Source organism: Nycticebus coucang, chromosome 4, assembly GCF_027406575.1.
Source record: "Nycticebus coucang isolate mNycCou1 chromosome 4, mNycCou1.pri, whole genome shotgun sequence".
Classification (NCBI taxonomy): Eukaryota; Metazoa; Chordata; class Mammalia; order Primates; family Lorisidae; genus Nycticebus; species Nycticebus coucang.
This window is the reverse complement of record NC_069783.1, coordinates 130,691,568-130,714,290: the sequence shown is the minus strand read 5'-3', so window position 1 is coordinate 130,714,290 and position 22,723 is coordinate 130,691,568. Positions and strand designations below refer to the sequence as shown.

At 49.0% G+C, this 22,723-nt stretch overlaps 1 protein-coding gene across 7 annotated transcripts in view; it reads right to left on the bottom strand.

The window, feature by feature from the left end:
* MED15 (mediator complex subunit 15) overlaps positions 1 to 22,371 on the bottom strand; it is an 81,792-nt gene extending 59,421 nt beyond the window's left edge. For 4 of the 7 annotated variants that reach the window (XM_053589191.1, XM_053589193.1, XM_053589190.1 and 1 more), the window contains exon 1: positions 22,174 to 22,327. In XM_053589191.1, the coding sequence (XP_053445166.1) occupies positions 22,174 to 22,241 (68 nt within the window). In that variant the 5' untranslated portion in view covers positions 22,242 to 22,327. Of the gene's footprint in view, positions 1 to 22,173 lie in introns of all 7 variants that reach the window. The other 3 variants (XM_053589189.1, XM_053589194.1, XM_053589195.1) reach the window with 3 other exon arrangements.
* Between the last annotated feature and the right edge of the window lie 352 nt (positions 22,372 to 22,723).

The window sequence follows — 22,723 nt, the reverse complement described above, 5'->3', positions numbered from 1 at the left end:
TGTGCTGTGAACACCCTGAGAGCAGAGCCTGCAGCAATGCTTCTGTATGCGTATGCAACAGGCAGTCGCCAATGGCAGATAGAATGACTGGCTCTGCTGAACACAAAGGCACGCTGATGGGACATGACATGCAGAACTGAGATCTGGTGTGGCAGGCACAGGGGCCCAAGCCTCCAGTAGGCATGCCCAGGCAGCGCAGGGACTGGGGTGGGTGGGGCTACCCGGCACCCAGGCCTGGCAGGAAGCAGATAAAAGAGGAAGGGCCTGGGTTCAAATTCCAACCTGGCCGCCTGCCACCTCTGGGTCTCAGGAAAGGCACGCTGTCCACCAGGCATGGCCTCTTCATAAAAGAGTGTTCTAAGGGGCCATGGCCAGAAGGAAGGTGCCCAGAGGGGGCCACACCATAAGGACAAGCCTGGCATTGGCTGGCCTGCACAGCTCCCATCCAGCATGGGCTGCTGTTCCTCACCTCCTCCCTGTCCCCAAACTGAGAGTTCCAACTGTGCCAATAATGCAGATAAGGCCCAGGGCAGGCTGACCCAGCTCTTAGGCAGCTGTCCCAGTCTGCCCTCAGCCCACCTGGCAGTGCCTGTGCCCTCCCTCTGCAGGAAGGGCAGGACAGTGCCCACCTCATGGACAACTCCAAGAACTACAGCAGTTAATGTAACAGGGCACTGGACACATAAGAAGTACGAAGCATACGTTAAAGAAGTCAGAGAACGATCTACCTAACTACGGAGTGAGCATCCCAAAATGCCCCTGCTGCGCACTGCCAGAGTGTCGCCCCCTTCCCAGGCGAGGACGGAACAGTGTGTGCACACAGCTCCCTCAGGCAGAGGCGCTTTCTTGCTGGCTGGTGCTGAGTCACCTGGAGTATATCCTGAGGCTAGTGCCACAGCTCTGGCAGGAAGGGTGCTCCCGTGAGCATTGAGTCCCTCCTCCCCACCCCGACTCTTCCTTCCATTCCCTGTTCCAAAGGCCCTGATGTCCAGGACCCTCTCCCCTCTTAATGAGGCCTCTCTCAACCCCACCCTTTTCACCACTGCCCCCAGCACTTCCAGGCCCCCTTACTGGCTGACCTTCTCTCCCATTGCTAAATGAGTGCATGAAGGCTGTGCATGGCCTGTTGGCATCTAAAGCAGGAAGGTTAACTCACCCTCCTGACCTCAGAGGGACAGGATGATTCCTCCCATCCATTCTTTTTTTTTAGAGATAGAGTCACACTTTGTCGCCCTCGGTAGAGTTCCATGGTGTCACAACTCATAGCAACCTCCATAGCGGCTCTTGAGCTTAATCGATTCTCTTGCCACAGCCTCCTGAGTAGCCGGAACCATAGGTGTCCACCACAACGCCTGGCTATTTTTTGTTGTTGTTGTTGCAGTTTGGCAAGGGCCAGGTTCGAACTCACCACCCTCGGTATATGGAGCCAGCGCCTTACTCACTGAGCCACAGGCGCCACCCCCTCCCATCCATTTATGTGACAGACTGATGTTCTGCCCAAAGGAAACTTCTGTGGGTTTCTTCTAGTTTTGAGAATCACAATACCCATCAATCAAGTGAGCTATCATGGGACAGGAAGAATTTCTGCCAGCTCCACTCACCATACCTGAGAAGCCTCCTGGCAAATTGCTGTCTGCTTGTGCAGACAGAACCTGTCAGCCTATCTGGGGCAGGAGCCTACAGCTTATCTACAGGACTCTTCACCTATGTGTGTAAAAACCAAATCACCAAGTTCTAGAAGACAACAGAATAGTGGTACAATACCAGGCTGATGAAGGTTTTCCTGAGCATGTCACTAGAAGTAGACACTATAAAGGGAAAAGGTTTTTGCCACACTAAAAAATATTCCTTCTCATTTGTTTTAGAGACAGGGTCTTGCTCTGTCACCCAAGCTGGACTGCAGTGGGGCGATTACAGCTTACTTTAGCTGCGAATTACTGGGCTCAGTCTTTCTGCCACAGCCTCCCAAGTAGATAGGACTGCAGGTGCACCACCATGCCTAGCTAATTTTTTAATTTTCTGCAGAGACAGGGTCTCACTATGTTGCCCAGGCTGGTCTCAAACTCCTGGTCTCAAGCAATCCTGTCTTTGGCCTCCCAAAGTGCGGGGAGTAGAGGTGTGAGCTACCAACCCCAGGCTAAAAGATTTCTACTCCACTTTTTATCAGCCACCATATATGCGGTCTCTTCTGTTGGCAGCTTATGCCCAGCCCTGGCATTTGAGGGCAAGACTTTGGCAGCCCAGCTTCCATATCTAGATGCTCAGAACAGTGCCCCCCACACCCTCACAGGCCTGTGCAGTGGCCCTAGGTATTCTGGGTAGTGTTGCTGGCCTTTGTGGTGCTATATGTTAGAAAAGCAGAGTTCAGTGCAAGATGACAGAGAACTGTTCCATCCTTCCTAAATGACAGCCACATTCCTGCAGAGATGCCAGAACCCCAGTCCGTGAGGCAGTGCCCAGGCATGGCCCATGGATCAGTCATCTGCCCTGTTTCAGCACCAAGGAATGCCATGGGCCTGCCTCCAGGAGCAGAGCCAGAAACTGAAGACAGAAAAGAAAGAAAGCAAACACCCTCCTGGCCCCGACAGGGGAGCATCACTTTGATCAATTCTTATCACATCTGCTGGGTTTCTTATTTTCAATTCAGAAAGGACCCATTTTTTTCCACCCTAAAATTTTTGTTATGGTTTGCTTTTTTTTTTTTTTTTGTAGAGACAGAGTCTCACTTTATGGCCCTTGGTAGAGCGCCGTGGCCTCACACAGCTCACAGCAACCTCCAACTCCTGGGCTTACGCGATTCTCTTGCCTCAGCCTCCCGCGTAGCTGGGACTACAGGCACCCACCACAACCCCGGCTATTTTTTGGTTGCAGTTTGGCCGGGGCCGGGTTTGAACCCACCACCCTCGGTATATGGGGCCGGCGCCTTACCGACTGAGCCACAGGCGCCGCCCATGGTTTGTTTTCTTAAAAATATTATACTAAGAGCCAGATTATTATTTATTTATTTTATAATTTATTTATTTATTTATTTTTTGAGACAGAGCCTCAACCTGTTGCCCTGGGTAGAGTGCTGTGGCATCACAGCAACCTCCAACTTCTGGGCTTAAGCGATTCTCTTGCATTAGCCTCCATGTAGCTGGGACTACAGGCGCCCGCCACAACGCCCGGCTATTTTTTGGTTGCAGCTATCATTGTTGTTTGGCAGGCCCAGGCTGAATTTGAACCCACCAGCTCAGGTGTATGTGGCTGGCGCCTTAGTCGCTTGAGCCATAGGCGCCAAGCCAGATTATTATTATTATTATTATTATTGTTTTGAGACAGAGTCTCAAGGTGTTGCCCTGGGTAGAGTGCTATGGCATTACAGCTCAACGCAACTTCCAACTCTTGGGCTTAAGTGATTCTCTTGCCTCAGCCTCCCAAATAGTTGGGACTATAGGCGCCCACCACAACGCCTGGTTATTTTTTGTTGTCACAGTTGTCATTGTTGTTTGGCTGGCCCGGGCTGGGTTTGAACCCGCCAGCCTCAGTGCATGTGACCAGTGCCCTACCCACTGAGCTATGGGTGCTGTCAGAGCCAGATTATTTTAAAAACTAGAAATTATTTGGAGAGAAAGCTGACTAAGTGATCTGTCAGAATGAAAGTGATATAGGATCCATGTGTCATGTTCTGGCCCTGTGAAAAAAAGAAACCCTATCTGTGGAAGAACAAAGCCACATGAGCATAAAGCTGTTACACTCCAAATAAAGCAGTCCCTCTAATAACTCCATTTTAAAAATAAAACTGAGATATGAACCTCCAGGTGGGAATGAGGGACTAACCCTGCACCACCTTATTTTGCTCCATCCTAAAACTCAACTGATACCACAGAAAAGACAGGAAAAATGGAAATGGTGGCCACAGCATAGCATTTTATAAGCTGAAAAGCTCACCACCCCATGGTAACAGACACAACAAGAGGACCAAGAAAGCAGTGCCCTGAGCTGGTAACAGTGAGGAGAGCCCCGCCCAGTGACAGCCCTGGATCCTCACCAGGCTGAGGCTGCACTGCACAGGTGCTCTGTGATGGAGGTCAAAACCTGCCCCTGCACTGCCCCCCGACTTCACACTGTGGGTAACTACCCCCATATCAGGACACTACTGGAGGCTTCCTCTCTGGAAATGGAGAGTCACTGGTCTCGGGGGTCAACCCATACAGTTGAAAAGGCACAGGCAAGACACTGACAGTGGTGAAGGGAGTGGCCATCTGTGCTCTGGTCTAAGTAACTAGACCCATGCTCACTACTGAGACCCGCCAGCCAGTCAGCCTTCTGCCTCTAACAGCCCGGCAAGCCACAGGCTGGCAGCCAGGCCCTCACCTTGCAGCCTGGTGTTAGGAAGACCATGCTCTGGAGCAAAGACTCAAGAGAGCCTGCAGCCAGATGAGCCTCCAGCGCAGCTCCTGCTGACAAGCCCCACCTGCTCAGGGAGACCCCTATGCTTCACAGGACCCCTCTTGGAGTGAGTAGCCAGCCAAAGGCTCCCAGACATACTAACATGGCAGATAATCTTTTCTCATTACCCCCAAGAAAAGAATAACCTGTAAGTAACAGAAACTTAGCAGGAAGGAAATGTAGGTTCTTTATTTTCTGTCAAGATAGAACATTACACTGCATCCATTTAACAGGAACGGGTACTATAAAAGGGAAAGTTGGCTGGGCACAGTGGGTCACGCTTGTAATCCTAGCACTCTGGGAGGCAGAGGCGGGTGGATAGCTTGAGGTCACAGGTTTGAGACCAGCCTGAGCAAAAAGCAAGATCCCGTCTCTACTAAAAATAGAAAAACTGAGGCAAGAGGATCGCTTGAGCCCAAGTTGGAGGTTGCTGTAAGCTATGACGCCACAGCACTCTATTGAGGGCAACAGCTTGAGACTCTGTCTCAAAAAATAAAATAAAAATCGGGGCGGCTCCTGTGGCTCAGTGAGTAGGGCGCCGGCCCCATATGCCAAGGGTGGCGGGTTTGGACCCAGCCCCGGCCAAACTGCAACAGAAAAATAGCCGGGCGTTGTGTAGTCCCTGTAGTCCCAGCTGCTCAGGAGGCGGAGGCAAGAGAATCGCTTAAGCCCAAGAGTTAGAGGTTGCTGTGAGCCATGTGATGCCACAGCACTCTACCGAGGGCGGTACAGTGAGACTCTGTTTCTACAAAAAAAAAAATAAAATAAATAAAATAAAATAAAAATAAATAAAAAGGGAAAGTCAGATTACAAAAAAGGAAAAAAAAAAGAGTTCTTAGAAATTAAAGCACATTAGCAGTGAAAGTCAGAGATAAACTGAGGAAATCCCCCAGAGAGGAGAGCTAAGACAACAGGAGATCAGAGATAACGAAAATAATTAGAAGAGGGCCCTATGAGACTCCCCCGAAGTGACTCAAAGGAACCTTCCCTGCAGGGCATGCCACTGAGGCTGAGAGCCACAGCCAGAGGAGAGAAATCAGCAAAAGGGCAGTGCAGTGGAACATGCTTCTAATCCTCCAAGAAGCATGGTCCACCAAGAAGTCCAGATGCACACAAACCAGGATGGCCATGAGCCCTTTCTCAGGAAGTTGGCAGAACGAAGGAGTGAATTGCAAAGAAAGAGACACAGGCCATGGGAAAGAAAGGACTGGACTCAGGAGGACAACAACCACAGTCCAGAGCCGTCCAACTCAACAAACAAAGACAAGCATCATGCCTGCGGACACTGCCCAAAGAGCTGCAGAAGGGAGGTCCAGGGAACAAACCAGAACTGACACCCAGGCCAATGGCAGGAAGCCTGGGGTGACTAACTACTGAGAGGCCACTGGAAGACATGGGAAGAATTAACAACAGGCACACAAAAACATGGGTGCAGGGCGGTCCCTTTGGCTCAGTGGGTAGTGCACCGGCCCCATATACTAAGGGTGGCAAGTTCGAATCCGGCCTCAGCCAAACTGCAACAAAAAAATAGCCAGGTGTTGTGGCAGGTGCCTGTAGTCCCAGCTACTCAGGAGGCTGAGGCAAGAGAATTGCCTAAGCACAGGAGTTGGAGGTTACTGTGAGCTGTGACGCCACAACACTCTACCGAGGCCGACAAAGTAAGACTCTGTCTAAAAACAAACAAACAAACAAACAAAAAAACAAACCTGGATGCAGTTTTCAAAAGGCAAACTTTTTCTAGGAAAAAAATTCCAGGCAGGCTCGGAGCCTATAGCTCAAGCGGCTAAGGCACCAGCCACATACACCAGAGCTGGCAGGTTCGAATCCAGCCTGGGCCTGGCAAACAACAATGACAAATACAACCAAAAAACAGCTGGGCGTTGTGGTGGGCACCTGCAGTCCCAGCTACTTGGGAGGCTGAGGAAAGAGAATCGCTTAAGTCTAGGAGCTGGATGTTGGTGTGAGCTGTGATGTTACCGCACTCTACCCAGGGTGACTGCTTGAGGCTCTGTTTAAAAAAAAAAAAATTCCAGGCAATAGCAATATACCACTATGCTCAACTGTGAATATCATTTATGTAGGCAGAAAATGTAAGCATTCTTTAGTGATTGACCCAGAAAGTAAAACCCTGGGATACTGAGGGAAGAACAGAGAGGATGGCAGCAGAAGGAAGCCACAGAGCAAGTCAACAAATAATTCATAAAACTCACAAAAGTCAAGAGAGCAGCATGTGCATATTACTCAGAATCAGGGATGTATGCCAGAAGAAAAAGCTAAGAGTCAAAGCCAGGAGCTGCCACGGGGGAGGCAAAGGGAACCACTGTAGCTTCTCCTAAGTCTTTTCACAATCTATGTAGATATAACTGATAAAATTTAAAGTTATTAAAAATTAAATGACAAAAGAGTGTGCTATACAGAATACTCAGTGAGCAATAGTTATTATTAAGAAAGGTCTTATTAGACTTCCTAACCTTCCTGTCCCTGCTGACATTGGGACAGGAAGTTTCTACCCCATCTGTAATTTTGATGCCAAGGAGTGTCCTGAAAAGCCTACCCCACTCCACAGTCACAGAATACAGAGGTGGTAGGGAGCTCAAGGTGAGCGAAGCCTCGACCCTGCCCACCGAAAGGTGCCTTCTGGCTGTAGCTCAACTGCCCCACCACACCCCCAGCCGGACAGGCCCCTTACCTGCCTTCCATCAGCACAGGAGTGGCTCTCATCTGGCTCTAAGCATCCTGGTCACCAGACAGCCACAGAGCCCCACCCTGCTGTGTGTGCCCCTGGTCTTACTCCTCTTCATGCTGCAGCCAGTTCACTGCCCCAGTGCCCAGGTGGCTTCCAACTCTGAGCCAGGAAACAAGGAGCTGCTGGTTGTTTAGTCACCAGGAGTAACAAAAGCAAACACCTGGCCTCTGGACCCCCACAGGTAGTTGGAAACACTATAGTTTGACAAACTATATCCCAAACAGACTGCAATTTTTTTGCTTTCTTGCAAACTTCTGCATTCTGGTTCTTTGACTTTTTAAAAAAACAAAAAAGTTGTTTAAGAATATAGAAATACGTATTTCAGAATTTATCCACCTACATGTAGGAATGGGTGTTTTGGTTTTATAGAAAGAAATTCTCTAGTCGTATCAATACAAGAGACTTGAAACCCTTTCTCTATACCTTCTATTATTGGCTGCTTGGTGAAGCTCTCCCACTTCCACTCTTAAATCTCTCAATTTGAGTGGCGCCTATGGTTCAGTGAATAGGGCGCTGGCCCCATATACTGAGGGAGGCAGGTTCGAACCCGGCCCAGGCCAAACTGCAAAAAAACAAAACAAAAAAACCTCTCAATTCCCAGGGAACAGGATCAATGAAAGAACAAATGTGGAGAAAAGCCTGTTGCCCTTCACATGGCGTGCTATTACCTGAACTAGTTCAGAAGACCACAAGGGCCTCCTTCCTTTAATCTATTGATTTGACCTCACAAGAATAGGGAAAGCTAGAAAGGCCTCATGATCCATGTCTCAACGCTGGCCTAGAGATCCCCCAGCTCCAGCCCCAGTGTCCCACTCACTGCCAGGCAAGCACGTGGCAAGGACCCAATCTGCCAACCCAGGAAATTATGAAAATGCTTCTCTCACATGGCTCTGTGGTATCTGGTGTATGTGTGTGGGAGATCTATCTTTTAGAGATCTGTACTTGGGTACTCAGAGTTGAAATCATCTGGCGTCTGGGATGTGATTTAAAATAGTACAGGAGGGAGCGGGGAGGGGTGGGTGAAGCAACGCTGGCCATATGCTGCTAACTCTCAAAGTACTGGGGAGACCATTTTTTATTATCTCTATTTCTGGAAGTGCTTGAAAAATTCCATAATGGAACTTAAAAGAAAAAAAGTCCAATGCTTATCTCAAGTTCGTGGGATGGCTGCATGGTCCACTCCTTGTGTGAACCTGGGCTATGGGAGAGCAGGTCCCAGCTAGCGTCTACTCTGGAAAGAACACAACCTCAGCCATGAGAAGCTTATAGCTCAAAACTGAACTCACAGATATAGCCTAGTTTCACTTTAACAATACATGTGCATATATATTCATATATGTAAAATATATACATATTGGGGTGGCGCCTGTGGCTCAGTGGGTAGGGTGCTGGCCCCATATATTGAGGGTGGCGGTTTCAAACTTGGCCCTGGCCAAACTGCAACAACAACAAAAAAACAGCCGGGTGTTGTGGTGGGCACCTTTAGTCCCAGCTACTTGGGAGGCTGAGGCAAGAGAATTGCCTAAGCCCAGGAGTTGGGGGTTGCTGTGAGCTGTGATGCTACAGTGCTCTACGAAGGGTGATAAAATGAGACTCTGTTTCTAAAAAAAAAACGGGGGGGGAGGGAGATTATGAAAAACACCTTCCTGTTTTGCAAACCTCTACAATTTTATCTGGAAGAGAGTGAAGCACTAACCCACAAATCCTGATGGCATTAATCAAACACGAGGGAGAGACAGGGCTCAGGCTGCAGGGACCGGTGAGCACCTTCTGGGAGGCTGATGATCTGGCTTCATTGTGCCAGATCCTCTCTCCACAAATGCTCTGCCTGCCACAGCCCTCCTCTGGGGCCCCACCTGTGCAGACTGGCTTCACCTCACCTCCAAGATGGCCCACACCCAGGTTCCTGCAGTGGACGGCTCTTCCCAGGTTTGCCTCTTTCATCTCCCATTCATATCACCTTGCACACAGCCCCAATCAGAGTCAGTAAGTCGGGGCTCCTCTCCTGCAAGGGTGCTTGCCTGTGTCTCCCACCTCTTTTCCTCCTGCAAGCTTGTGCGTGCATGCATACATGCGCATACAGAATCACCAAATCTCCTGCTTCTTTCCTTATAGGCTCTCCTCCTCCTAAATCATCCTTTCCATTCCTATCGTCCCCAGTGGATCTCAGATTTGGGTATTTAAAATCACCAAGGGTGTTTGTTATAAAAGCAGCTCCTTTACAGTGCCAGGTGTTGGAATGTTCTCATACTGCTGGTGGGAGGAAAACTGGTGCCACTTGGGGAAAGTGTTCAGCAGAGCATGCTAAAGACGTCTCCTTACCCAGCCCTCCCTTTCTAGGTGTGCAGCCCAGAGAGTTAATATCCACCAGAAGACATGACCAAAACCATCCTTGGTGCAGCCTTCAAACAGAGAACTGGAACTCACACCAAAGTCCATTAAGTGTAGAAAAGAAAAGTAACCTGGGGCAGAGTTACGCCTGGAGTAATGACATCATCCATAAGAGCTGCTGCCTATGAGGGTGATGCATAGGATCACGAAGAGCGGGAATCTGGTGACAGGAATTTCAAGAGCAGGTCAAATTTCTCCTTGGGTGTGGAAATCAGAAGAGCAGGGCAGGGTTTGCCCGGACTGAAGCACAGGAAGGAGCCTGCTGGGTGTGTGGCCTGCTCACTGTGCAGGTCTGGGCAGTGTGAACAGTCATCTGGCAGCAGAATGAACAGTGGCAGCATTGTGTCATTCACTGTGGTAGGGATGTTATACCTCAATATAAATACTCATAAAATAAGCAAGACCTCTGAGCCCTGGGGCCAGGCCCCCTGCCCCATCCTTTGGTTGCCTGAATCCCCACTGTAGTCTTGTCAGGAAATCTCTCTTGCATGAATCAAAGCAGATGACTGACAACATCTGAAGGGGCAGTGGTGATCCAGAAGGGCTTCTGAGGGCAGAGCCTGAGTTCTTTCTACTTCACAACAGGGGCTCCACCCAACACACAGCAGCCAGATCACTTCCTCAAAAGTCACATCCGCTGAGGACTGAAAGGAGGCTGGAAAGAGGGAAGAGTAGAAGGAGCAGTGGGGTGGCAGTGGGGCCATAGGAGAAGCCAGTTCTTAACAAGCATTATCTTCCCTACCCCTGACACAGGAAGGAACACAGTGTACTTCGGCTGGGAAGAACAGGAGCCCCCATCCTTGGCCCAGACACCCTCATCCCCTTTGTAGGCTCTCTCCCTGACAGGAAACAAGTGACTCAGCTCAAAGGCCACTACCCATACCCACACCCCCACCAGATTCCCAGGCAGAGAGCTCAAAGAAGCCTATGGGCCAAAGGCTAAAAGGGAACAGGGCCCCAGGGAGCAAGACAGCATAGCTGCCACTCATCAGGCGTGGAAGGTAGCACAGTGAGAGCAAGCCGGTGAGTCCCAGGGCAAGGAATACCTGAGTGCTTTCACTGTCTTTGCAATTCTCTGTATATGTGAAATAGTCTCAAAATAAAAAGCTCAAAATAAGGAGACCGGGGGCTTGGAGAAAAGATTAAGTACCTTCTCCAAGGACTCAATGCCCTGAGAAACAGTTGTGCTACCTGAAGACACTGGGCTCATCAGTCACGGGGACTTTATTAACAGTCCCACACTTAGGTTAGGAACAGATTCATTATTTCAGTTGAGGTGAGCACCTCCCTTACGAGGTGGGGGTTTAGAGGTTATTACACATTGGCCGCTGATGCATGCCCTTAAAGGCTCTCTAGCCTGCCCCCTAAAGACAAAGTACCTTTGTCTTTAAATAAATGTACCCCCCCAAAAGCTCAAAATGAGAAGCAGTTCAGGGTTTAAGTAGCACAGAGGGCCAAAACCCTGCCTGGAGCTGCTTCCCACTCCCCTACAACATGTGATTATTATGCATCTCATCTGAGCCAACGCAGCGTGCTGGGAGCCATAAGAGACACAGAGCTATATGACCAGCTTCTACACTCAAGGAATTTCTAATACTGTTGACAAGCCAAAAAATAGTAATAAATGTAAAAATAGCAAATATAGTTAATCTCTTCAGTTCATGTCAGGATGCACCCAGTGAGGGTTCCATAAACTCAAAAGTAGAAACTACCGGCTTATTGTACCCTCAATGAATCCCCAACAATTAAAAAAAAAAAAAAAAAAGTAGAAACTACCATGGACTGAGCCATCAGGTGGGATAAGGCCATGGTCAAAGCTTCCCCAGGGAAGAGGGAATACAGAGCCAGCCACGCCAGCATCCAAAGAGGACACAGCCTGGCGCAGGGCTCCCACGTCAGCATGAGGATCAGTAGAGACTGAAAGGGAAAGGACCTCAAGCTCCTCAGCAAGGATGGAAAGAATGGAATCATCTGTGGAAGGCGGGTCTGGCACTGAAGCCCCAGGTGGGAGAGGGCACCCTCCCTGAACACAGAACATGCAGTGACTTTCTACCTAAGGCGGCTAGCTGCGGACACCTCAATTGTAGACAGGGTCCACTTCACCTAAAGATTTCTGATTACATTTGAGTATGCATTCATTTTTGAAAAAAAAAATACATAGGCATATATGTACTGAAAATTATGAAGAAAATTAAAATTACTCATAACTAGCTAAAGACACCTGTTTAACAAAACTTGGCCTACACTACACATCCTGCTTGGTAACCAGCTCTTGTCAACACTGATGCAGCACGGAGGCCTCACACATCACTGTCAACAGCAGCAAGAATCACCCCCTGCAGCTGCAACTCTAACCAAGCTCCCACTGCTGGCTTGTGCCCTGAGATGGTGTGGTAATGGGCATCCTCACTCACTACATCAGGCTTTGAACACTCCCAGTTATGTCCTAGGAGGAAATTTCCAGGAAAATGGACACTTTAAGGTTACTGAGATAAACAGAACTGCCAAATGGACTTACTTTTGTGCCCCAAGAAGAGTGTCTGGTTTGCTGTGTCTTTGCACGGTATTACTGCTACCTCTAGCCCAGAGGTGAATAAAACCTGCTGGATGCAGCTGATAGCGCTCATTGTGTTCTTGCCCTGCAGAGCTCAGACTAGACTAGGGGGAGACGGCCTTCAAACAATCCAAATGCAACTGGTATGTCTCGGGAGTATGGGAAGAGCAGGGGGCAGGGCAGTGGGAGGCCCAGTCTCCAGGGAGGAGGGCTGCGCATTCAGATCTGCAGGATGGGTCCTTCAGGCAAGAGAACAAACTAGATGCAGAGCAGCCAGTGCAAGACCTGGGCTTGTCTTAGGAGCCACATGCAGCCTGTGTGACACAGCACAGGTGGGGGGCACTAACAGGCAGGTGCAGACCCTGGAGGAAGAATCAAGACTCAGAGTCCAACCCACAGGAAGTGGCCACTAAAACATTTTTTTTTTTTTTTTTTTTGAGATGAGGAGTCTTGCTCAGTCACCCTGGGTAGAGTGCAGTGGTGTCATCACTTACTGCAACCTCAAACTCCTAGGCTCAAGTGGTCCTCCCACCACTGTCTCCCCAGTAGCTGGGACTGCAGCCAGCCACCTTGCCCAGCTAATTTTTCTATTTTTTGTAGAGACAGAGCCTTGCTCTTGCTCAGGCTATTCTCAAATTCCTGGCCTCAAGCAATGCTCCCACCTTGGCCTCCCAAAGGGCTAGGATTATAGACATGCTAGGATTACAGGCATGAGCCACCACACCTGGCCATTTCATTTTTCTTTTTATTTCATGTTTTGACTTATTTATTAAGATAGACAGGCTCTCACTCTGTTGCCCAGGCTAGAGATCAGTGGTGCAATCACAACTCACTATAACCTCAAACTCCTGAGCTCAAGCAATCCTCCTGCTTTGGCTTCCCAGAGTGCTGGGATAAAAGGCATGAGCCACTGAGCCTGGCTTTAAATTTTTTTTTATTTGAGACAGAGTCTCATTATGTCACCCTTGGTAGAGTGCCGTGGCATCAGAGCTCACAGCAACCTCAAACTCTTGGGCTTAAGCAATTCTCTTGCCTCAGCCTCCCAAGCAGCTGGGACCACAGGCGCCTACCACAACACCCAGCTAATTTTGTTGTTGTTGTTGTTGCAGCTGTTTAGCTGGCCCAGGGCCAGGTTCGAACCTGTCACCCTTGATGTATGCGGCTGGCGCGGTAACCACTGTGCAATGGGCGCCGAGTCATGAATTTTTTTTTTTTTTTGTAGAGACAGAGTGTCACTGTACCAACCTCAGGTAGAGTGCCGTGGCGTCACATGGCTCACAGCAACCTCTAACTCTTGGGCTTACGCAATTCTCTTGCCTCAGCCTCCAGAGCAGCTGGGACTACAGGTGCCCGCCACAACGCCCGGCTATTTTTTTGTTGCAGTTTGGCCGGGGCTGGGTTTGAACCCACCACCCTTGGCATATGGGGCCGAGGCCCTACTCATTAGAATTCCTTAAAATGTTTACCCTCTTAGTATTTAACCAAAATTACTGTCCCAAGGAATGCTTTAAAGAGGGCTGGTACTCCCCACCCCAGCCCAGCTGTGATTGTAGCAGGGAGTAATCACGTGGTCACAGTCCTTCCCACCTTGTAAAGAGCAGCTGGGTCCTCTACTTGCTGCAGCCCCACTGTCAACAGCAGTTAACAGTTGAGAGACTGGCTGGGAATGAACATCAATGCCTGGTTGGCAGGTGGGGTCACTTACAAACAGAGCCGGGGAGCTGGTCCTTCCCCTGCTGTTTGGGGTGCAGGAAGCCATCAGCAGCAGGCTTGCCCTGCTTCTCCCAGTGCACTCGGCTTGGGTTAACTTTGAGCTACCCCCCACTCCCCTCAAGGCAACATGGGTCAACTCCTGCAACAGGGCCCACTGCATGTGGGGGGTGCCTGTAGTCTCAGCTACTTGGGAAGCTGAGGCAAGAGAATTGCTTAAGCCCAAGAGTTTGAGGTTGCTGTGAAATATGACACCATGGCACTCTACCAAGGGCAACATAGTGAGACTGTCTTAAAAAAAATAAATAAATAAGAGAACATGTAGGGGAGTGGCTCATGCTAGGAATCCCAGTGCTTTGAGCGGCTAAAGTGGGAGGATTGCTTAAGGCCAGGAGTGTGAGGCTGCAGTATGCTATGATCACACCACTGCACTTTAGCCTGGGCAACACAGCAAGACTACCATCTCAAAAAACTTCATTATTTTATTAAAAAAAATAAGCTGGCATAAAAATTAAGAACTGGTAGAAAACAAGTGATGAAGTCCTTTCATTCATTCACAGCTTAACTACTTTCTGCAAACCTCTACATCAGGGGCAACACTGTTCACTATACAGGCACTCTTGTTTTCTGGGAGCCTGTGCACCAGAGACATGCTCAACATTAACCCAACCATCCCACGAGGAAGGCCTGCTCAGGGGATTCTCAGGGCAGCTACTCCTGTGGTCTCTGCAGAGGAAGTGAGCGTTCACTGAAGAGCCAATGTGAACTCACCATCAGCATCCCAACTACCCTTTCCACAGGCTCCATTAAGTGTCATCAACTCCCTTAACCAGGCTTGGGTATTCCCTTCACTATCCAGGACTACAGAACCTCCTTCTCTTGCCAAGGGCACACAAGGAGGTTCAGTCAAACTCATCACTGAGTCCCCAGTCTCTCCACTTTCCCTATGACACAGACTGTCCTCCTACTACTTCCTAGATGAGAGATATGATTCAGAAAGGTCAGCTTGTCTAACAAGTAGAGAAAGCAGAAGATTCCTGAGCTTCAAGATACATACTGGCTCAGGTAAAGAACACCACTGGAGTATAAGAGGCAGCTTACACAGCCCCCTGGAAAATATTCTTGCACTCTTTAGCAAGTGTTTCATATGCCAGGTCCCATGCTTCACAGGACTGTGGTCCTATGAAAACTCAAAAGGGCTGAGATAAAACAGATCAGAGGGACCGGGCGTGGTAGCTCATGCTTGTAATCCTAGTACTCTGGGAGGCCGAAGTGGGTGGACTGCCTGAGCTCACGGGTTCAAGACCAGCCTGAGCTGGACCAAGACCCTCTCTAAAAAAAGAGCCAGGCATTGTGGCAGACGCCTGTAGTCCAGCAACTTGGGAGGCTGAGGAAAGAGTATCACTTGAGCCCAAGAGTTTGAGGTTGCTGCGAGCTATGATACCAAGGCCCCCTACTGAGGGCTACAAAGTGAGACTCTGTCTCAAAAAAAAGAAAAAGAGAGATCAGAGGGGAAATCCATGGCAGGCAGGATGGGCAGGGAAGGGAAGGGATCCTGAGTATTGGATACTGAGCAAACTAAAAGAAGAGAAAAAGCTGGTCATAAACATAGTGGGGGAGGGGAGGATTTATACAGTTTTGAATATCTTAAATACTTGGTAATAAATTGGTTAAAAAGAGAGAATAGGCCAGACTCACACCTATAATCCTAGCACTCTGGGAGGCCAAGGCAGGAGGATAGCTAGAGCTTAGCAGTTTGAGACTAGCCTGAGCAAGAGCGAGATCCCTGTTTCTATTAAAAATAGAAAAATTATGCCAGGTGCGGTGGTTCACACCTGTAACCCCAGCACCTGGGAGGCCGAGGAGGGTGGATTTCCTGAGCTCACAAGTTCAAGACCACCTGAGCCAGAGCGAGACCCCGTCTCTAAAAATAGTCAGGCGTTGTAGTGGGCACCTGTAATCCCAGCTACTTGAAAGGCTGAGGCAAGAGGATCACTTGAACTCATGAGTTTGAGGTTGCTGTGAGCTAAGACGCCACAGCACTCTACCAAGGGTGAGCAAGTGAGACTCTGTCTCAAAAAGAAAAAAGAAAAATTAGGCTCAGCTTCCGTACACAGTGGTTACAGCACCAGCCATATACACCGAGGGTGATGGGTTTGAATCCGGCCTGGGCCAGCTAAACAACTGCAAACAAAAAATAGCTGGGCGTTGTGGCGGGCACCTGTAGTCCCAGATACTTGGGAGGCTGAGGCAAGAGAATCGCTTAAGCCCAAGAGTGTGAGGTTGCTGTGAGCTGTGACGCCACAGCACTCTACTGACTTTGTCTCAAAAAAAAAAAAAAAAGTAGAAAAATTAGCTGGATATTGTGGTGGGTACCTGTAGTCCTAGCTACTTGGGAGGGTGAGATAAGAGGATCACCTGAACCCAGGAATTTGAGGTTGCTGTGAGCTAGGCTGATGCCATAGCACTCCAGTGTGATCAACAGAGTAAGACATTGCTGTGAGCTGGGATGCCATAGCACTCTACCCAGGGTGACAGCTTGAAGCTCTGTCTCAAAAAAACAAAAAAAACAAAACAGAGTAAGACTGTCTTAGTTCTGCGCCTATGGCTCAAGCAGCTAAGGCGCCAGCCACATATACCTGAGCTGGCGGTTCGAATCCAGCCCAGGCCTGCTAAACAACAATGATGGCTGCAACCAAAAAAATAGTGGGGCATTGTGGCAGGCACCTGTAGTCCCAGCTACTTGGGAGGTGGAGGCAGGAGAATGGCTTGAGCCCAGGAGTTGGAGGTTGCTGTGAGCTGTGATGCCACAGCACTCTACCTGGGGCGTCAGCTTGAGGCTCTGTCTAGAAATAAAAAAAGGACTGTTTCCAGAGGTGCCTGTGGCTCAGCGGGGTGGAGTGCCGGCCCCATATGCTGGAGGTGGCGGGTTCAAACCCAGCCCTGGCCAGAAACTGCAAAAAAAAAAAAAAAAAAAAAAGACTGTCTCAATAAGTAAATAAATAAATAATAAAAGAGAACAAGGTAAGAGCTTGGAATGCTCAAGAAGCTGAAAGACCAGAAAGGCTGGAACAGGGTAGGGGGTAGAAGTGGCTCAGCCAAGATCAAGAGAGGGGCTGGGAGGGTAGGACTTCTGGAGCTTTATTCCAATGCTAAGGGAAGTCACAGGTGGACCCATTCCAGGGCAGTGACATAATCCCCTTGGGCTGCAGATCAAGCTTTGCCCTCACTTGTGCAGTTGGGGAAGGAAGAACGAAACGGGACAGGGAGGACTGAGGGCACTGAGAGGACAGCAAGGGGAGGCAGCAGTCCAGCATGGGCCTGCTGTGAAGGTCTAAGAAGACGCCCGACTATTGAGAGTCCCTGCTATGGCTGTCTAGTGTTGGATCTCCCATTCAGTCCCAATCAAAATTGCTTTCTCTGAGTGGGAGCTGGGAAACTAGATTAGTCCATTCTCTGAGATACTATCCCTAGGTTCTTGGCAGGCATACTCAAGATCCAGAGATAGGTAACAGCAGATGCTTTCCCCTCCATTGAAACCCAACAGTTCTGTTTTCTTTTCTTTTTGGAGACAGTCTCACTATGTTGCCCTCAGTAGAGTGCCGTAGCATCATAGCACTCAGCAACCTCAAACTCTTGGGCTTATGCGATTTTCTTGCCTCAGCCTCCCAAGTAGCTGGGATTACAGGCACCTGGCTATTTTTTGGTTGTAGTTGCCATTGTTTACCTAGCCTGGGCTGGATTCGAACCTGCCAGCTCTGGTGTATGTGGCTGGAGCCCTAGCTGCTGAGTTACAGGCGCCGAGCCTCTAACTTTCTTTATTCTCTTATCAACTGTAAATTATTTGGGTTCAAAGCATTTCCCAACATGGCTGACTTTACTTAACAGCAAAACACCAGAGGAAATCAGAATTAAAGTTATGTGAAGAATCCTAATGCAAATCCTTTTTTTTAACTGTGTGAACACAACAAACCAAGATACCAAGAACCACAACTTCCAAAGAGAATCCTAGAGAGAAAGACAAATCTGAGAACCAAGAACATCCACATCCTTCAGGAAGGCAACCTTGGAACTGCCTATCCCAGCTGTTGTGAGTGAATACCCTCCTGCTCCAAAGATATCCATGCCCTAATCCGGGCCTCCTCAAACTTTTTAAACAGGGGGCCAATTCACTGTCCCTCAGACTGTTGGAGGGCCGGACTATAGTTTAAAAAAAAAACAAACTATGACCAAATTCCTATGCACACTTGCACATATCTTATTTTGAAGTAAAAAAACAAAACGGGAACAAATACAATCATACCACTTCATGTGGCCCATGGGCCACAGCTTGAGGACCCCTGCCCTAATCCCTGGAACCTTCCAATATGCTACATTATATGGCAAAAGGGATTTACAGATGTAATTAAAGCTATGGACTTTACGGAGATTATCCCAGATTATCCAAGTGGGCCAAATCTAATCTGAGCCCTGAAAAGCAAAGAGTTTTCTCTAGCTGAAGTCAGAGAGATGTGGCAGAAGAACCAGTCCTCACTGGAGTGTCCACATAGAAAGCACGAGAAGGAATACAGGCAACTTCTAGAGCTAAGAGCCAAGAACAAAAGCGGACACCTCAGTCCTACAGGCTCAAGGAACTGTATTTGGCCAACAGAGTTCCCAGTAAGAAATGCAACCTGCCGACATCTTTCTTTCATTTATTTTTTTTTTTTTGAGACACAGTCTCACTATGTCACCCTTGGTAAGAGTGCCATGGAGTCACAGCTCACAGCAACCTCAAACTCTTGGACTCAAGCGATTCTCTTGTCTCAGCCTCCCTTGTAGCTGGGATTACAGGAACCCACCACAACACTAATTACAGGAACACCACAAAACTAATTTTTTTGTTTGTTTGTTTAGCAGGCTCAGGCTGGGTTCAAACCCATCAGCCCCGGTGCAGGTGGCCAGCGCCCTAACACCTGAGCTACGGGAGCCGAACCACAATATTTGATTTCTACCTTGTAAGACCCTAAGCAGGAGACCTAGTTGAGCCTTCCTAGAGGCTAAATTGAGCCTACCTACAGAAACTATTAGATAATAAATGTGCGTTGTTTTAAGATGCTAAATTTGTGGTAATTTATTACAGCAGCAACAGAGAAATAATATGTAAGCAGCAATACGGTAAAAAAAAAAAAAAAAGGAAAAGCCTAGTACTCTTGAAAGCAAAAGGAAACTAAATTATGAAATATCCTCAGTTGGCTCGGTGCCCGTAACACAGTGGTTACAGCGTTGGCCACATGAGTGGCGGGTTTGAACCCTGCCTGGGCCTGCTAAACAACAATGACACCTGCAACAACACAAAAACAGCCGGGCGTTCTGGCAGGTGCCTGTAGTCCCAGCTACTTGGGAGGCTGAGGCATGAGAATCGCTTAAGTCCAAGAGTTTGAGGTTGCCGTGAGCTGTGACGCCATGACACTCTACCAAGGGCGAAATAATGAGACTGTCTCAAAAAAAAAAAAAAAAAAAAAAAAAAAGAAATAGCTCCAGTAAATCTCAACACCCAGAAACTTTTCAATGACACTTCCCCCAGCCTCCTCATTTCCTTTGATCACAACTCATTCTTTCAGTTCTTAAATTCTGGGCTTTCCCACAGAGGAATCCTTGCCCTGGGGCTTTTCTTGCAGGAGCCCTGAAGTGCCCACAAAAGATTTCACCTACAGATAACACCTACAGATAACCTGACTGCATCAATAAAACACTGTTGACTGATTCTGCAATATCTGCAGAAATGTCCCAAGGCTATTTTGCCCAGTGCCAAACCCACTAATTCTATAGTCTCCACTCCTTCTACTGTATACTAAGAGGTTTCCCAGCATTCAGCCCAGCTTCCTTCCTTCCACACTGCTTCACCCCACCCCCTCCATCCAGTCATCAAGAATTGTCTCCACTATCCCCTTCCTCTGGAATCTGTCTTCCTCTTTCAGTTCTACCACTGTCTAATGCAAGCTTGACTAGGTCATTCCATTTTATGGAGCAACATGGCAGGCAGTGAGCTAGCAGTGGGAATACACAGATGATTAAAGGACAGGTCTCCACCACCCAGGTGCTGGAAACTCTCCTCTCCGACCCCCTCTCCCTCCTCTGCTACCTCCTTCCCTTCCCCCCTTAAATGGCCTAATTGGCCTCTCTTCTGTTCTTGATTATCTCCAGGGAATCTAGTGATATTCCCAAAACGAGCATTTCACTACCTCTAAGAATGCCACATGCCCAAAACAGGCTCAACTCCCCCCACCACCACCACCACAGTGCCAGCACCTACACACATCCTCATTCCCTTATCTCCTCAAACCCCAGAACTCTCAGGTTACAAGGTCCTGCAGGTAGTAAGTGCATGCCTCCATGCTCTTCAGCTTGGAATGGTAACTATTCTGCTCCTACCTGGTTTTTTTTTTTTTTTAATTTTTTTTTTTATTAAATCATAACTGTATACATTGATATGATCATGGGGCATCATACACTTGCTTCATAAACCATTTGACACATTTTTATCACAGTGGTTAACATGGCCTTTCTGGCGTTATCTCAGTTACTGTGCCAAAACATTTACATTCTACATTTACCAAGTTTCGCAAATACCCCTGTAAGATGCACCACAGGTGTGATCCCACCAATCCCCCTCCCTCTACCCACCCCCCCCCCACTTCCCCCTATTGTTAAGTTGTAGCTGGGTTATAGCTTTCATGTGAGAGTCCCAAATTAGTTTCATAGTAGGGCTGTGTACATTGGGTACTTTTTCTTCCGTTCTTGGGATACTTTACTAAGAAGAATATGTTCCAGCTCCATCCATGTAAACATGAAAGAGGTAAAGTCTCCATCTTTCTTTAAGGCTGCATAGTATTCCATGGTATACATATACCACAATTTATTAATCCATTCATGGATCGATGGGCACTTGGGCTTTTTCCATGACTTAGCTATTATGAATTGGGCTGCAATAAACATTCTGGTACAAATATCTTTGTTATGTTGTGATTTTTGGTCTTCTGGGTATCTGGGTGAGTATTTCATGAGGAGAACCCCCCGGGCAATTGAAGCAGCTTCAAAAATACACTACTGGGACTTGATCAAACTAAAAAGCTTCTGCACAGCTAAGAACACAGTAAGCAGAGCAAGCAGACAGCCCTCAGAATGGGAGAAGATATTTGCAGGGTATATCTCTGACAAAAGTTTAATAACCAGAATCCACAGAGAACTCAAACGCATCAGCAAGAAAAAAACAAAGGATCCCATCGCAGGCTGGGCAAGGGATTTGAAGAGAAACTTCTCTGAAGAAGACAGGCGCAAGGCCTTCAGACATATGAAAAAATGCTCATCATCTTTAATCATCAGAGAAATGCAAATCAAAACTACTTTGAGATATCATCTAACTCCAATGAGACTAGCCTATATCACAAAATCTCAAGACCAGAGATGTTGGCGTGGATGCGGAGAAAAGGGAACACTTCCTACCTGTTTTTATTCATCACCTACTTCACTAGGCTGCTCCTGACCTTCTCAAGTTAACTGCCACTACCACAAGAAGCCCCTGCAGGACACACTACATTAGGGAGGAGTGACGAGACCTCATTGTATAACTGTTTCTTCACCTGTAGTGTCATCCCTCAGGGACAGGGCTGTGTCTCAGGCAAATTTGTGATGAGCACACCACGCCAGAAAGCTCGATAGGAACCGATAATGGGACAAGCATGGGCGAGGGGCTGGAGTTCCAGTCTGCGGGGCACTGACCTCGGCTCTCCACTCCCTCCTCCAAAGCCAAAGATGGACGATTGCTTCCTGACAGCCACTCTCTGCCATCCTTCGGTGAATTCCACATTCCTTCAGGAGGTCACCGCCCACCGTCCACAGCCCAAACACCTACCCTCCCAACCGTATCTCCCACCCACTCCCCTGAAATCTCTTTCTGGAAGAGAAGCCACACGAAGCACCTTCCCGGCTAAACCCACTACAAGCAAGCGGCTGTCTCTTTCTCTTTCCGTATTCGATGTGGTTCAAAACAGGGGAAAGCCTGCACCCAAAGCACACAAATGACGAATGAGAAAGCTCAGGACGATGACTCATAAGCCAGGGCTCGCTGGTTTGCAGAGCTCGGCCCCGGGAAAGCTCATTAGCAGTCCATGTCAGGAACGGAGGGGACAGCCAGGGGAGGCCCGCGCCCTGGGACCCGCCCGGGTCGCTAGTGCCTTCGGTCTCTGGGGACCCGTGGGTCCCGGCGCGCGGGGTCTTCCGCGGACCTGGTCCCGAACTCGCCCGCCACGCGAGGAAGGAAGGTCCGGCAAACCTACCCCCTGCCCCGGCCCCTACTCACATTTGACTGACCAGCTTCTGCCGGAAGGCGGCGCTCCGCCAGTCGGTCTCCTGCCCCGAAACATCCATCCCGGTTCCCAGCTCCCGCCGCCCGCGTCCACCTCGGCCTCCGCCGCCTCAGCCGCAGCGCCAGGCCCGAACCCGGAAGCTGTGCGCGGCGCCTCGCCCACGCCGGAAGTGGAGGGAGGATTGTGGGAAACGAAGTCGCCCGCCTGGGCCTGTGGGAAATGGAGTTCCCAGCAGGGGGCGGGGCCTTTGTCGCGGGAGCCACGCCCCCCTCTCGCAGCGCTGCTGTACTGTGGGATCCGAGCCCCAGATCCGCCGGCCAGGTACAACAGTGGCTGCGCGGGGCTCCTGCCTCTGCCTCCCACAGGCCCGCGCCTGTCTGCCTGCATTTCCTGCGACCCTACTGTGTGCTGATCTCATCACGTCCCTGAGATCTGTGTCCCTCAGGGATACCGGACCAAGCTGCCCGCTATCCACAGCGGTGCTAGGGAGCGGTCTTTATTAAGAGATGTACGAGCACCTACTGTATGCCTGGGGCTTTGCCG